Here is a 15,470-nt window from a genome sequence, read left to right as displayed (position 1 = left end):
TTTTCAGAGAGGGTAGCTGGAAAATTGAGAGCTAAGTTGGAGAGTGAAGCTTCCGAAGCAAGAGCAATGGGATGTGGGGAATTGTAAGTAGTGGAGCCAAAGGTTATACATGAGATATTTTAATATGCTTTAGTAGAGGCTGGCAAAAATTTAAATGATTTGTAAATATTTGGGGGTTGTTGGACTGCATCCATGTGAGACAACCTTGCCCGGAAGCTCAGTCCTGGGGGGCCTGACTTATATTAGAGTTACATGAAGAAAGCTTTAGTTTGGGGTGCAACGCTGACTGCTAGGTCCCTTTAACATTCGCTATATAGCAATGAGGCAGCTTCAGTTTCTGAACTGGACCCGGGGAAGGTAAATTGATTCCTTTCTTCTGAAAGCTAGCTTGAATGCGGCCACCAGTTCTTCTCGAGAGAGAATGTAAGGGGCTGAAAACTGGCTTTGAGACACCTTTGGATGTTCACATGTGGAACACTGAAAAATGGACAAAGAAAACAGCGATGTTTCATCCAAACCTGCTGATGTGAATGTAAGTACAGCGTGGGAAGCTTGCTCTGTTGCTTGAGTGCCACTTATTGTTGACCTTGCTAGTAAAATGAGACCATTGCTGCTTTATAAAAATAAAGGGAATAAAAATGAAATACTTTATCCTCCTCTGGTACTTAATGGATTTTACAAATGTGGGCTTGTTTTGAAGTGCTGTACTTGGCAATTGATTTGCAGCTGTTTTTGTAAAACTCCAGGGAAATTGTACTGATCTCTGCACAAATTCCATTTTAAAATTTAATCAGTGCTAACTGAGACTGCCTATAATGTGTTCCTGCGCTCAAAGACCCAACCCTGGCCTTGTCAGTGCTACATGCACTAGCATTTCTGTGTGTTTTTCTTTTTCACTTCTTTGGGGGAATATTTGAAAATAGCGTGACACTATAATCAGCTCATGGAATGTTTTTCTCTTTAGAAACATCATCCTAAAACCTGCAGGACATCACATGAAATGAGGTCTGGTCTAGTTCAATTTCACCAGGAGGAACATAAGCTACATTTCACTCCAGGAGTTGACAAGGGTGTTTGGCAAAAAAGAATGAGGGAGCCATGAATAATTGAGAATGTCCTTGGCCACATATTATCCCATGAATTGGTAGGATTAAAGACGGGAAGACAGGTGCTTTGAAGGGAAGAATAAGGGAGAGTAACAGAATGAAAGAACTCTTAGGGGAGCCCAGAAGAGAGATTATTTCTTTGGAGTTGGTGTTCTAGATGGTTGCCTTTAAGAGAATGTGTGGTTAAAAGTCATTTCATCACTGGAGTTTAGTTACCCTGACATGTATAAATCTCTCCTTCAAAGAAGCTAAACTCTCACATACATTATTAAAGAATTCACAGGATCAAATGGCAGAGGATAGAGGAGAAAAAAAAAGGAAGGGAAATAATTAAATAATGTATTTTTCCTCCAGCGTATAACACTTTGCACACAAATACAATAAAACCAATATCCTCTCTGAGTCCTCTATTTCATTCTTTATTTTTAAATCATTCTTTTGCCTGTGATTGGGAAATGGATCAGGGCAGCGGCTGGCATAAAAGTGCATACGTGTGCGGCAATGGTGAAACCAGCACTTTGGTCCTTTCCTACATACAGCCCCCCACAAACATCATCCTTCATGCCTTTCTCCTACCACTCAGTCCTGAAGCCACAATTAAGAAATTGTTTCTCTAAGGAACTTATACTCTTATTTTAATCCTGTTTCAGCCAGAAGAAATTGGTCATGGGAGAAAAGCTATATAATACAAACATTTGAACACAAACACATATCCTCACAGCCGTGTGCACAGGAATCGACTGCTGACCTTCCAGTCCTCTAGTCTACAGTCCATGAAATTCAGGCCTATCCTCTGCAGCATCTATTAGCCAAAAGGGGGAGTGGAGGAGAGGACAGGGAACCATTTCACTGGAGTTTACAGAATGTCTATTTTTTTTTCTGATTTTAATTGTGCGATTCAAATGCAAGTCAATTTATTATGCTTGTGTAAATCATTTGACTGACACATTTAGGCATTTTAGCACCAAATTCTCTTTGCTGCGTGATAGCATTTAAGCACTAGACCAAGCATTTCAAACTCAAAAGCTAACACGGGCCAAATAAGCAAGGTTTAAGTTTATGTGGGCCGCAAAATAACAAAAGCTTCAATTTTCATAAACATGTAGGTTTATTTTGATAGAGACATGCTGAATACAAAGGGCTGAAATAAATGAGTAATCATTAACATAAAATAATAGAACATTTCAATAAAATTAATATTTTTTCTTGAACATTTACTTACCAGACACTGAATAACCGCACAAATTAATAAGCGTAACGCAAATAAACCTATTTTTCTTGTTCTCTGAAAGCAAAATATTTCCTGTTGCACACACCAAAAAAGTCAGTCCAAGACTAATGATGTGGCAATCAGCTACTAAAATATTCACTGCTAGTATTAGTGGAGAGAAATGGTGCACCTGCAGGTAAGGCGAGTAAGGAAAATGAATGCAACATGATTATAGTAATCAGTCATTAGTGAACGTTGTAGTTTGTTATTAATAACTAGAGGCCCGGTGCATGAAATTCATGCATGGGTAGGGTCTCTAGACCTGGCTGGTGATCAGGGCCGATCTGTGAGGCAACTAGTGGGGCGATTGGTGGCCCCTGCTCACACCCACCTTCTGTACTGCCTGCTCACCGGCCTCGCCCCCTGCTGCCACCGCTGGTCAGGGCCTGCGGGCTGGGGGCAGCTCCTGCATTGAGTGTCTGCCCTCTGGTGGTCAGTGTGCATCATAGCGACCAGTTGTTCTGCTGGTCGTACCACCATTTGGTCGATTTGCAAATTAGGGTTTTATATAGATAGATTATGTATAACAGGATATTGTAAAAATTAAGTTATGAAATTTTTATTAAAATGTTTCTTACATACCATTATATTGGCTGGGCCACAAAAATATTCGTTGTGGGCTGCATGCGGCCCGTGGGCCGTGAGTTTGAAATGTTTGCTCTAGACTACTTCTAATTGATAACACATCTTTTATTTTTAGATATCTAATATCTCAGTTCAGGTGGTGAGTGCCCCCGGGAAGCTGCCAGGGAGACCAGGGAGACCAGGGAGACCAGGGAGACGGCCACCAAGAAAACCCATCAACAAAGCCCAACTCAAGAAGCAACCCAAGAAGAAAGCTCCCTTTTGGAATGTCCAGAATAAAATCATTCTCTTCACAGTGTTTTTATTCATCCTGGCAGTCATAGCCTGGACCCTTCTGTGGCTCTACATCAGTGAGTGAAAACCTACTTTCCTTTGGAGTTAGGGCTTACCCAGTGAAGTCAGCAGGAGAAATGCAGGCCCAATCTGCCCCTGGGTGTTTCTGATAGATTTTTCTTATTTCTTAGACTAATAACCATTTCTGAAACTGTTGAGGTTTTTGGAGGAAGAAACCAGAATTGCTTTCCCCTTTCTCCTTTCCCTACTACTGCTCTCTTCTCACAGGTGAGCAAAAGGAGCAGAGATGGGGGATAGGATGAGAGTGGAGGAGGATGCTCAGGAGCAAATGTTGACTAGTTCAGAAATGTAATCCATTTAGTCCATTTTGAGCTTTAAAAATGAATGGAATGCTAAACTGTTTCATTTCCTCATTCCACCCACTGCCTGTTTCTAGGCAACCTGATATTCCAGCTCTCTGAGCTTCATTGTACTCATGAGCCTTTCTCTCCTCTGTTTTTATGTTTTTGTCGATCTGATTGATTGGACAGGAGTCATAACTAAGTTCTTCCGTAGAGAATACTAACCCAATGCAGTGCAGCAATTGTATAGCCTTTGTTGACTTATGCTCATCTTCCCACTCTATACATCTTAATATGTTTAATACAAGATATGTGTTCTATCAAGGATATTAAAATGTGGTTGGAAAGTGAGCCTTATAGGCAAAGAATTAACAAATATTATCTTGAACAGTCCAGGTCACCTATAATTTGTGTGGCATAATGCAAGACATCAGGCATGCCACGATACATCTCCTACCTTCAAAAAGCTCACATATAGATTTTGTACTTTCAAAAAACAGTTTAGTGCTGAAAGGGAGGGTGAGTTTATTTTTGTTTTGTTTTTTGTTTAATCAATCACTTTATAATCACAGAAGAGAGGCAGCCAACCTGCCCAAGGATAGAATTCAGAGAAAGCTTCAAGAACTGGCTTCTGAAAATACATCTTGGAGTACCCACAATGAGCTAGGCTCTGTGATAGGCTTAGGGACAGAGTGGTAGACAGGAAGAATGTCTGTCTTTATATACCAGTGAGAGAAGTCAAGTCAAAAGGCAATTAAGTCAAACACAAAAGACACACAACCCCAACCCAGAACAAACCAACTTCTTCCCCATCAGTTCTCTTCTGGCCCTCAACTGAGACTTCTCATTGCCCTAGCATTTTTGTATGAAGTTTTGGAAGATCATTGTGTAGAAGTAATTTGTTGGCTGTGTTAAAGTCAGAGAAGATCCTTTCAGGAAGACAGACCAGTAGGAGCAAAGGGAAAATGGTATGGATAGCGAGAACCGTTCAACAAATAACAGAGGTGGTTAGTTTCAATACATGAAACTTGGGTGTGGCGAATGGCCTTGAGAAATGAAGTGGACAGCTCATCAAGAGACCAACCAGGGTCTTGTGTGTTGGGCTGTGCTAAAGAGTTTGGTCATTGTAATCATTTCAAGGCCTAACTGATCTCCCTTACATTGTTGTTACTCTTCCTCTTGAGTACTTACGAATGCCAGAGGATATGTGAACTTCTAGATAGAAGTCACAGCTCTCATTCAAATTTTAAAAAGTCTGCAAGGGGGCAAAAAAAAGTCACAGAATCACCTGGTAAAATCAGCAACAAAACAAACCTTTGTTTTATATGAGAGGCCTAGTGAGGCAAATTGATCATTCCAAAGTCACTTAACTTGAAAGAACAAATCTAAGACCGAAGCTCAGGCCTCCTGCCGCCTACTCTGTGCCCCCCTCCCCGCCCCACTGCCTCACTTGGAACTAGTGGGACCCTGGGTTGGCTATACAACAGAGGCTGCTTCTTATCACTCAGCCAAGTTGTACCTTCTTTTTTAAAAATTAAATTTAATGGAGAAATCCATGTTAATAACATTGTATAAGTTTCAGATGTACAATTCTATATCACCTCCATATTCCACTAAGTGTTCCATCCAAGGTCTGGCCCCCGTCCATCACCATATAATTGACTCTCTTTACTCTTTTCAACCTTCTTCCACACCCGTCTCCTCTGGTAACCACCATACTGTTCTCTGTCTATGAGTTTGCTTGTTTGGTCATTTGTTGCTTTTTTTGTTTTATGTCACACATATGAGTAAAATCATATGGTTCTTGTTCTTTTTTTCACCTAATTTATTTCAGTTCACATAATATTCATGCACCATCTTTTTAATAACTATCAGTTATTTAGCATTTCCTTGTGCTCTTCCTCTAGCCCCCTTCTTCTTTCCCTTCCTTCCCACAAATATTTATTGAGCTTCAAAGCTAAGTCAGGCACTGGCTACTCTCTATTAGGGCTTGAGGAACAAAGAGAAAGTCCTGTTCCTCTAGAACAGTGGTTCTCAACCTTCTGGCCCTTTAAATACAGTTCCTCATGTTGTGACCCAACCATAAAATTATTTTCGTTGCTACTTCATAACTGTAATGTTGCTACTGTTATGAATCGTAATGTAAATATTTGATATGCAGGATGGTCTTAAGCGACCCCTGTGAAAGGGTCGTTTGACAGCCAAAGGGGTCGCGACCCACAGGTTGAGAACCGCTGCTCTAGAAGAACAGCCATCCAGACTGAAGTTATGATACAGTGGGGCTGGTACCACAAGAAAGAGATTACCACTGCCAGGAGGGTCTGGGGGATGGTGCCACATCGCAGGAAGTCCTTGGTAAAAACAAAAAGAAAAGGCAGAAAGAAAGCCCTCATTTCCCCAGGCTCTTCTCAAACAACAGCAGTGTCTTTACCTGTTGTCTGAAGACAACTCAGACACAGTTGTATCTTTGCCTGTTTCTGGGCAGGCCTGATGCCCAAAGCCATGGACCTCACAGGCAAAGCATTTGAGAAAAAGTGATCTGACACTGGGATGAGGACCACAGTGGCTTATCAGAAGGATGAGTTCTCCCTGCACCGCACAGAACTGAGGACGGGCCAGTACCCTGGGCATCAGCAAAAGTCAGACAGAGGATGAGAGGCCAGGGGCTCAGTGAAGGACCACTGGGGGGCCGTCCCCTCTTCTCCCGCTACGCTCACTTCTCCTCAGAGCTTGACTGTATACATTTCTTACCTCCTTACCTTCTACAGACTTGGGATCCATAAAAATTGTATATATTCTCTTTGGCCCCTTAGTAACTCTATGACACGTAGACTGTCTAAGAGGTATATCTTTTACCTTTTAATCTTGTTCTTGAGTACTTGTCAGAAGCTGATAGAGAGAATAGAGTATCCTAAGGGATATGGTGATTTACTGCTGATGGAAGAGATGTTATTAACTACATTTAGAACTCCCCAAGCTGCGAACCAGTAGAATACATAGTTGCCTAAAATTAAATAATTTCAGGAGCCGGATACTGGCATAGATCAGGCAATGCCTCATTACCACACATATGGGAAAGCCCCCTACCTGCCCTTTCTCTTATCTTACAGGCAAGACAGAAAGCAAAGATGCTTTTTACTTTGTTGGAATGTTTCGCATCACCAACATTGAGTTTCTTCCTGAATACCGACAGAAGGAGTCCAGGGAATTTCTGTCAGTGACACGGACTGTACAACAAGTGGTGAGGTGATGGGGCGGGGGGAGGGGGTGAGAGGCTGGGCATGGTGGGGTCAGGGGGTGAAAGGTAGAGTGGAAGGGTCACAGTGTTCGGGGTCGGCAGAGGAAATAGTCAGGAAACATGGGATTTAGCTCACGTCAGCTGTAAGATAGAATTGCTTATTTGATAGAATTGCTTCTTTCTTTCTTTCTGCTGAAAGTAAAAGAAATGGCTCTATGAGCTTCAGTTTCAGTTCTTCTCATCTGTGAAATAAAGGGATTGAACCAGGTGATCTTTAAAACGTCTTTTCGTACTGACATGACATGTGTGCTGATTGACTCTGTGATCAGCATACATTTATTTCAACTTCCATGCACTGACATCTCTTCACTTAAAAAGAACGTTCTCATTAAAGAACTAATACATATTTATTATAACAATTTAGAAAAGTCCAAAAATGTAAAAGAGGTATAAAATAAGTATCTAAAAGTGTAAAGTATAAATTTAAAAAGTATAAATAAAATATGTAAAGTGTAAAACCTATAAAAATACTTCAAAATCTATTTAACATCACCAAAGATAGAGCCCTGTTTTATTCTGGACCACACAGACATAGGGGATAGCTCAATATTGAGGTGTTAATAGATATTCAGTCTTATAATCTGATCTTTAACTTTTACCATTAGATTGTATTTTTCTAGGCAGGTAAATGTTCTTTAAAAAATAAGTTTTAACCCTAGCCAGTTTTGCTCAGTAGATAGAGCATCTGCCTTCGGACTGAAGGGTCCTGAGTTCAATTCTGGTCAAGGGCACGTGCCCGGGCAGCCGATCAATGATTCTCTCATCATTGATGTTTCTATCTCTCTCTCTCCCCCTTCCTCTCTGAAATTAATAAAAAGATATATTTTTTAAAAGAACAAAAGAAAATAAGTTTTAATACTACAAAGTTAGAAAATTCCTTTTTATTGGGTATTTAAGTTGTTTCCAGCTTTTGCTACTATTGATAATGCTACAATAAATTATTTGCATTATTTGCATTACTTGTCTGTATCTCTAATTACTTCCTTGGGTGATTTTCTAAAATTATTACTGGTTAAATAGAAAAATATTGATTCATCAATCTTGGTACATAGTATTAACTAGAAAGTTTCTGCCAAATTGTGTCTGCATATTAATGGCAAGGGTGGCCTGCACAGTGGTGACTCCACTACACTTTGGTGTAGACTGAGGAAGAGCTGCGTGAGTGAGCAAGCAAACACAAGAATAGGCGCAGTGGCTCTTGTTTATTGAGGGCTTTCTATATACTGGGTATGTTGCTAAACACTTTATTTTTTAATATATATTCTTTTATTGATTTCAGAAAGGAAGGGAGAGAGAGAGAAAGATAGAAATATCAATGATGAGAGAGAATCATTGATTGGCTGTCTCCTGCATGCCCCACTCTGGGGATAGAGCCTGCAACCTGGGCATGTGCCCTTGACCGGAAATTAACCGTGATCTCAGGTTCATAGGTCGATACTCAACCAATGAGCCACGCCAGCCTTTATTTTTAATATTTATCAATTATTCCTCAAATTATCCCAAAGAGGTAGGCATTTTGACAACCATTTTACAGACTGGAAGAAAGAAAAAAAAAAGAAAGGAAGGAGAAAAGGAGAGGTGGAGGAGAAAAGCACAGTGGAGGCTCAGCAGGTATAGGTAACGTGTTCTGTGTTGCATAGTGAATTTAAACTTCACCGCTCATATTTTCCCCCACTATACTATATTATTTCTAAGGTGATTTCCCAGCCCCCTCCCCCTTCTGGGCAATTAGGTGGGTAAATTGTTGCTACTGTGTAGAAAGGGGAATTCAAGAGAAGATTTGACAAATGAGTCAGTTTGGTTTTAGAAATGCTAAGTAGGGAGAAAAAAAGATAAATTGATTGAAATGTCTCTCTTTTGAGATGCAATTAATGGAGTTTTAAAAGGGCTGGGTGTTTCCCTAGAGACTGGTGAGTTGGGAAAGGGGTGGTTGTCCTGGTTGTGGGCACCACTCGCCCCCTAGTGGCTAATATAGCAATGTGTCCTTAAGAATTTAATTTTTCCATGCCATTTAATTAATAGAAAAGAGGTTGGGTCAAGCACTTTTAAAATGTGCTTAAAGGCGTTTGATTTATTAATTGTGGAGCAAATTAACTTTAGGCAGAACACAGAAGTTAAACTTGATTAAGGTGAATAAAGACAAAAATAAATGAAGGCAACAAATTATTCTTCAGAGAAAGCAGAATGAAGGTTAAAAAACCCAAGACTGCTATAGGAAGTAAAAATTTATTTGAATTCAAGGAATAGCCCTAGCCTGTATGTTCAGTGGTTAGAGCATCAGCCTGTACACCAAAGGGTCTTGGGTTTGATTCCCGGTCAAGGACATGTACCTGGATTGCAGATTTTATCCCTGGCCTGGCTGGAGCACATGCAGGAGGCAACCAATTGATGTGTCTCTCTCATACCAATGTTTCTCTCCCTGCCTCTCTCTCTACTCTCCCTCCCTGCCTCCCTTCTACTATCTCTAAAAAATAAGTAAATAAATAAATGGGAAAAAATCCTCTGGTGAGGATTAACTACCCTCTCCCCCCCCCACCAAAAAAAGGAATTCAAGGAATAATGTCTGGGTTTGGAGTCAGAGGCCTTCATTTGAGTCTTGTTTATCTCCTTGGTAGCTAATCAGAGCTTGGTACTGTGAGAGGAAGCCAGAGTGAAAGACTTCAGAGACCTTGGTTTTTCTTTTTCAGGTAAACCTGGTTTACACAACATCCGCCTTCTCCAAATTTTACAAGCAGTCTGTCATTGCAGATGTCAGGTATTGGGGGTCCCTTGCTTTGGGATTTCTGTGTTCACTGCTGTAAATTCCTCTCAAAACCCTGAAAAGGCCAAGGTATCACCATTCTCTAGTAACTTCTTAGGGGCGGTTGTGGATTAATTCCCTTTTAGCACAATAGTGACCCAATTCTTTGCTATGCTCTCATGCTGAGTTTTTCTTTTTATCTACCAAAGCCTGCCCTCTCCCCATAGCTGGGATCCAGGACCCTGTACTAATGCCAGTGGGCAAAATGGCCATTAACATGGCTGCTATATTGGGTCGGGGCAAAAATAAAACACAGACTAGTATTTCTCAAAATATGTTCAGTAAAAACTGATCACTAGAGGTCTCTTGAGAAAAAAAAAGTATTCCATGGTCAAATCGTTTTTAGGAAAAATCACATGCCCTGTACTGTATCCCACCTCCCCCCACCCCCAATACATCTACAGATTCACAATCCACTTCGGTATTAAAGTCTTAGAATAAAGCAATTTGTTTACTTTCCTTCACTTTTATTATCCAAATTATTTACTACAGAACATTATCTTGTGTGTTTTTTTTCCATAAATCATAATAATATTTGAGCAGTTAGCAGTGCCTTCTCCACGGTCAGACTGAAACCAAAATGGGGTGGATTCCTGGTTTTGCTACTTCCTAGCTGTGTGGTTTTGAGTTGTAGTTGGTTTTAATTTCTCATCTGTAAAACTGGAATAATAACCAACCTTTCTGATACAATTAAATGGGATAAAGCAGATTTAGCAATGTGTATAGACACCATGAGGTATGAAAAACTATAACTTTTCTGATACAATTAAATGGGATAAAGCAGATTTAGCACTGTGTATGGACACCATGAGGTATGAAAAACTATAACTTGCTATTTGTATTAGCAGTGAATACTGATTGACAGCCACAGAAATAGTGTGTTCTCCATGGAGGTGCAACTGTACACTAATGGTTCTAGATCTGAACCCAACACAAGAATACACAAACCATGATGCTGTCCCTTTCCAGTCCCTGTACTAGGAGGCGATGAATTCCTAAAGAAGGAAGTCATGCTCAGTTTAGTTGAAAGTTGTGCTCACAGGCCTTACCTTGAAATTACCAGTTGGGCCACTGGCTTCCTGTAAAAGTCTCCTTCCTAAGAGGTATCTCTGAACATCTTTCTCCGTTCTCTACAGCAGTAACAACAAAGGTGGCCTCCTGGTCCACTTTTGGATTGTGTTTGTCATGCCGCATGCCAAGGGCCATATCTTCTGTGAGGACTGTGTGGCCGCCATCCTGAAGGACTCCATCCAGACGAGCATCATAAACCGGACCTCTGTGGGGAGCTTGCAGGGTCTGGCTGTGGACATGGACTCCGTGGTCCTAAATGGTGATTGTTGGGTAATTCTCCTTTAAGCATTCCTTCCCGCAGCACTCCTGATACTGTCAGTATTGCAGTCACCAGGGTAATGAAGTATTCTCTCGGCAGTCCCAGGGGAACAGGATTAGTTGAAGATATGGGAGCTATGTTGATAAAGGAAGTTACTAAAGGTTACATACATTGATTGGACAATTGAACTGGGGACAAAATATATATGAAATTGAATTTATTAAAATGCACCCCTCCCTATACTTGATTTGGTTTATTCAAACTAAGGCTCCAAGGCACAAAGTCCTGCAGAAGGAAAACTTTTCTGAGCTTTGTCTTGTCTCTTTCCTCATCCAGACAGAACTGAACCTATGTTATGTAATACTGCCCAGTGCTCCAAACGGCCTGTCCCATAGCCTTGTCAAATGTAAATTCCATCATTTGTCTTGACAGTATAATGGTTTAATTTTTGCATAATACAAAATTTATGCAGCTTTTTCTTTTGATTTCAATTATATATATGCTAGGCAGATAGTAGGACGCTGATACACATTTGTTAAATGAATGAAAATTCTGTACCACATATACTATTTCAGATATAATTAATATGAGTAATTATTATTATATTTGTTGTTTCCTTTTTTACCTTTAAAAATGTTTAAAGCTTGTTACTATGGATGACTTCAAGCATACAAAAGGAAAGAGAATAGAAAAATGAACTCTAGTATACCCTTACCTTTACTCAGTTCCAAAAACCATCAGCTCACATCTGTCCTATTTGATCTGTAAATACCTAAACAACCTCTCTTCCCCTCACTGGATTATTTTAAAACAAACCCCAGATATGTTGGATTGCTTTTAAAGGACTGAAAATATTTTTTTCTAAGCAAAATTCTAACAGGATGAAATGACAAGATTGATGGTCTTTTTTCTATGTGTGTTTGTTTGTTTTTCAATGCAGCTGGGCTTCGGTCAGATTACTCTTCAACCATAGGACCTGGTAAATTATGTCATGTGGCTTCTTCCCTCCCCCTACTCTATCCTCCACCCCCCACTGCCTCTAAATCGGTATCTTTTGGGCTGTAGTTTTCCTTTTCAATTGATGGTATTTGTGAATGCTCTCTCAGTTACAAGTGACAGAAATATACTCAAACTGGTTTACGCGTAAAAGAAATTTGATTGGCTCATATGAATGGGGCTCCCCTGGGGTGAGGGTGAGGGTGGGGGGAGGCTTCAGGTTCTAAGACAACATATCATCAGGACTCTGCTGTTGGTGCTCTTGTCCCAGCGTCAAGAAGGGTTCAGGAATCTGGAGAAGGTTGTGGGTAGATGTTAAATAACAGTCCAGAGACTAATAAAGAGTCCGGAGACGAGATATAATTTTGTAAAGCATTTGGGGGTCAGAGGAGCTTAGCTAAAGGAGCTAAGTTCTAAGGTCTTAAGTCTAAGGCCTTAGGTTCTCCTCATCCCCAAGACCCCATACTTTTTATTAACACAACTTGTCCTGAGGCGAGGCAGAGATATACACTTCAAAGGGTCAGGGTTTGGTACAGAGTCCATTGTCAGAATGGGGGAATTGGCCTACAGCTGTTCAGGTGTTTGGCGAGTAGGAGGCAATAACATGTAGATTAAGATGCCTTTTAGCTGTCTGGCAGCCAAGAAATCAATTTAATGTATCCTATTCAGGTTTGGGGAAATGCCTTCAGCCATTCCCAGATGCAGCCCTGCTGTCATGCTGGAATTGGACTCCGGCACTCTGCATCTCTGCTTTCCTCTGTTGAGGCCCCATCAAGTGTATTTGTCCAATGTGGTGGCATAAATGGCCACCTGCAGATCCAGGCTTATAATTTATCAGTTTAGTAACCATAGTGGGAAACAAACCCGCATAGATTTCCTGATAGTCCCTGCAGAAGTGCTGGGACTGGGTCTCATTGTCTCTGGTTGGCTAACATGCCCACTCCTGACCCAGCTTATCTGACTCTCTGATTGGCCAGTCTGAGTCACGTGCCCACCTCTGCACCTAGGGGTGAGGTTAACCCCAACCAAACCATATAGACATGATAAGGACAGTTTCTCAAAGTGAAGTCCAGGTGCTGTGATCAGGAGAGAGGGGAGTGGACTTCAGACTGGCAAAGGCAGCAGATGGCCTCCACGGGACCTCTTCTGCTCTTTACTCTTCTAACAAGATTTCTATAAAAGTCATTCCTAAAACAACACAAGAGCGCTGTCTCCACAGACAAAGGCTGCTCTCAGTACTTGTATGCAGATCATCTGTCCGTTCGCTACCCTCTGGAGATTTCTGCAACCTCTGGGAGGCTCATGTGCCACTTCAAGCTGGTGGCCATCGTGGGCTACCTGATTCGCCTGTCGATAGAGTCCGTCCAGATCGAAGCCGACAACTGCGTCACCGACTCCCTGACCATTTACGACTCCCTCTTGCCCATCCGGAGCACCGTCCTGTACAGGTATCAGGCAGGCACTCTGGTTGTGGGTGAAAAGGCTTTTTGTACAATGTCTCTCTTTCGTAGCATCTGGGTTCCCCTTGGGTTTTTTGTGAGCCACTTCTGCGATACTCAGGTCAATGACTGACCCGTGCTCTGTATTAGCCTCTCAGATACATTTATTTTTCTTTTGTAGCATAAGAGAGTCGAAATCAGTATAGCAGGACCTTCCGCCAATATTTCTGAAATCTAACAGATTTTTAAAGAATTTTTACTTTGATTGCAATCATAGTGAAGTACACTTTCAATAAAGTGTGAGAAATATTCTGTGATGATTGTATAACATCAATAAAACAAGCAAATGTTGTTCCTTATTTTAAAATAATACAATGTTCATTGTGAAAGTGAGGTCAGAGAAAACAATGTCAACTATTTCACAAGTGCCTATTACCCAGAACAAATATCTGTTGTATTTTTGCATAAATCTTTTCATTTACACATATATATATATTTTACTTTATGAGTGCTTAGTATTTTGTTAACCTAATGTCAGTTGACCTTTAGTCAGAATTATTGTTTGTGATTCACTGTGCTAAAAATGTACATGAATTATTTTACTTTGAATAGTATTAACCTATCTATGCAACAGTGTTTTCTGTATGTATTTATTTATTTTTTTGTATTTCTGGGACCCATGTGTATGTCAAAAGTCCATACAGTATATAGAGATATGCAGGGAATGGTAAAATTGTCACTGGCTCTCACTCCTCGATCATTGTTGTTGAGTTTTTTTCATCCTTCCAGACATATCTAGTTATTTTCTTATTTAAGCCTCACCACAGTGCTGTGAGGAGTAAACCATTATTACTCCCTCCATTGGAGGTAGGGGACGTGGCATTTATGAAGACTTAGTACCTGATTGCCCACAGTTTTTCAGCCAGTTAAGTGATGGGCCTGAGTTTTGAACCCGGTTTTGTTAGCCACGAAGTACCCCTTTCTACCTTGTTTGCCCTCAAGGAGGGTCCAGTGATGGCCATCCAGGGGGATTCTTTGGCAGTTTTCTGTTCCTGTATCAGCTCCTTTCCATGTGTTGTGCCCTGTAGCCACTAGGGGATGAAGACCTGGCTGGTGGAGTTTGATGAACAGGAACTGTGTGGCTGGCCCAGAAAATGTGTGGAATTAGTGTTGGATGTAGGCCCACTCCTCAGTAACCTGCTGTTCATGTATTGTTTTGTTATCTGGTTTCAGAATGTGTGAACCTACAAGAACATTAATGTCATTTGTTTCTACAAATAATCTCATGTTGGTGACATTTAAATCTCCTCAGATACGGAGGCTATCAGGAATCCGGGCATATTTTGAAGTCATTCCAGAACAAAGTAAGTCTTCCGCCCCCTGAAGTCACCTGTAGAAACATTTGTTATGAGGCTCCTGTCTGGTCTCTCCTGAGTCTGTATTATAACACCAGCTGTGTAGGTCAGGGAGCCTGACTCAGGGTCCAGTCAGAAGATAAATATCGTATCAGTTATTCTAGTAGAGAAAATTTAATTTAAAGAACTGGTAACTCAATATAAAGGTGTTCACTAGGTAACTCAAAAGGCAAAAAGAAAACTGAATTTTCTTTGTATCATGTAGAAAGCAACACATGTAAGAAGCAACTGGGGGAAAAGAGCTTGGAGGAGGGATTTGTGAAATGAAACTCTGAGGAAGGGTTGATGCTCAGCTGGTGCTGCTGTTTCTGAGTTCAGAGGCAGATATTCATGGACCTGGAACCCAGACCTCTAAGGAGGGGGTGCCAGACAGTGGAGGCTGGTATCTTTGCAGGAGATTCAATAAAATGGACAGTGGAGAAACTACCAACAGGATTCAGCTCTGTACAGGAACGAAGTGTTACCTGCGGGGGTGAAGAAGTGTCCTTCGGGTGACCCTCCCAGGAATAAGAGGCGGGAAGTCTGATTCTTCCTCCTCCAACCTTCTAGTTTCCAGTTGGCACCCCCATTGGCGGAGCCTATCAGGGAGCCAGGTA

At 41.1% G+C, this 15,470-nt stretch overlaps 1 protein-coding gene across 1 annotated transcript in view; it reads left to right on the top strand.

Moving 5' to 3' along the window:
• Nucleotides 1-235: 235 nt before the first annotated feature.
• The window catches only part of TMPRSS7 (transmembrane protease, serine 7), a 43,306-nt gene continuing 28,071 nt past the window's right edge, over nt 236-15,470 (top strand). The window contains exons 1-8 of the mRNA XM_005873342.2: nt 236-532; nt 3,077-3,311; nt 6,707-6,837; nt 9,582-9,649; nt 10,831-11,024; nt 11,965-12,003; nt 13,240-13,468; nt 14,693-14,823. Of these exons, the coding sequence (XP_005873404.1) occupies nt 485-532; nt 3,077-3,311; nt 6,707-6,837; nt 9,582-9,649; nt 10,831-11,024; nt 11,965-12,003; nt 13,240-13,468; nt 14,693-14,823 (1,075 nt within the window). The 5' untranslated portion in view covers nt 236-484. The remainder of the gene's footprint in view (nt 533-3,076; nt 3,312-6,706; nt 6,838-9,581; nt 9,650-10,830; nt 11,025-11,964; nt 12,004-13,239; nt 13,469-14,692; nt 14,824-15,470) is intronic.

The sequence above is a fragment of the Myotis brandtii genome, unplaced genomic scaffold (assembly GCF_000412655.1).
Source record: "Myotis brandtii unplaced genomic scaffold, ASM41265v1 scaffold406, whole genome shotgun sequence".
Lineage (NCBI taxonomy): Eukaryota > Metazoa > Chordata > Mammalia > Chiroptera > Vespertilionidae > Myotis > Myotis brandtii.
Note: the sequence above shows the minus strand (reverse complement) of the source record. Positions and strands in the feature narration are given on the sequence as shown.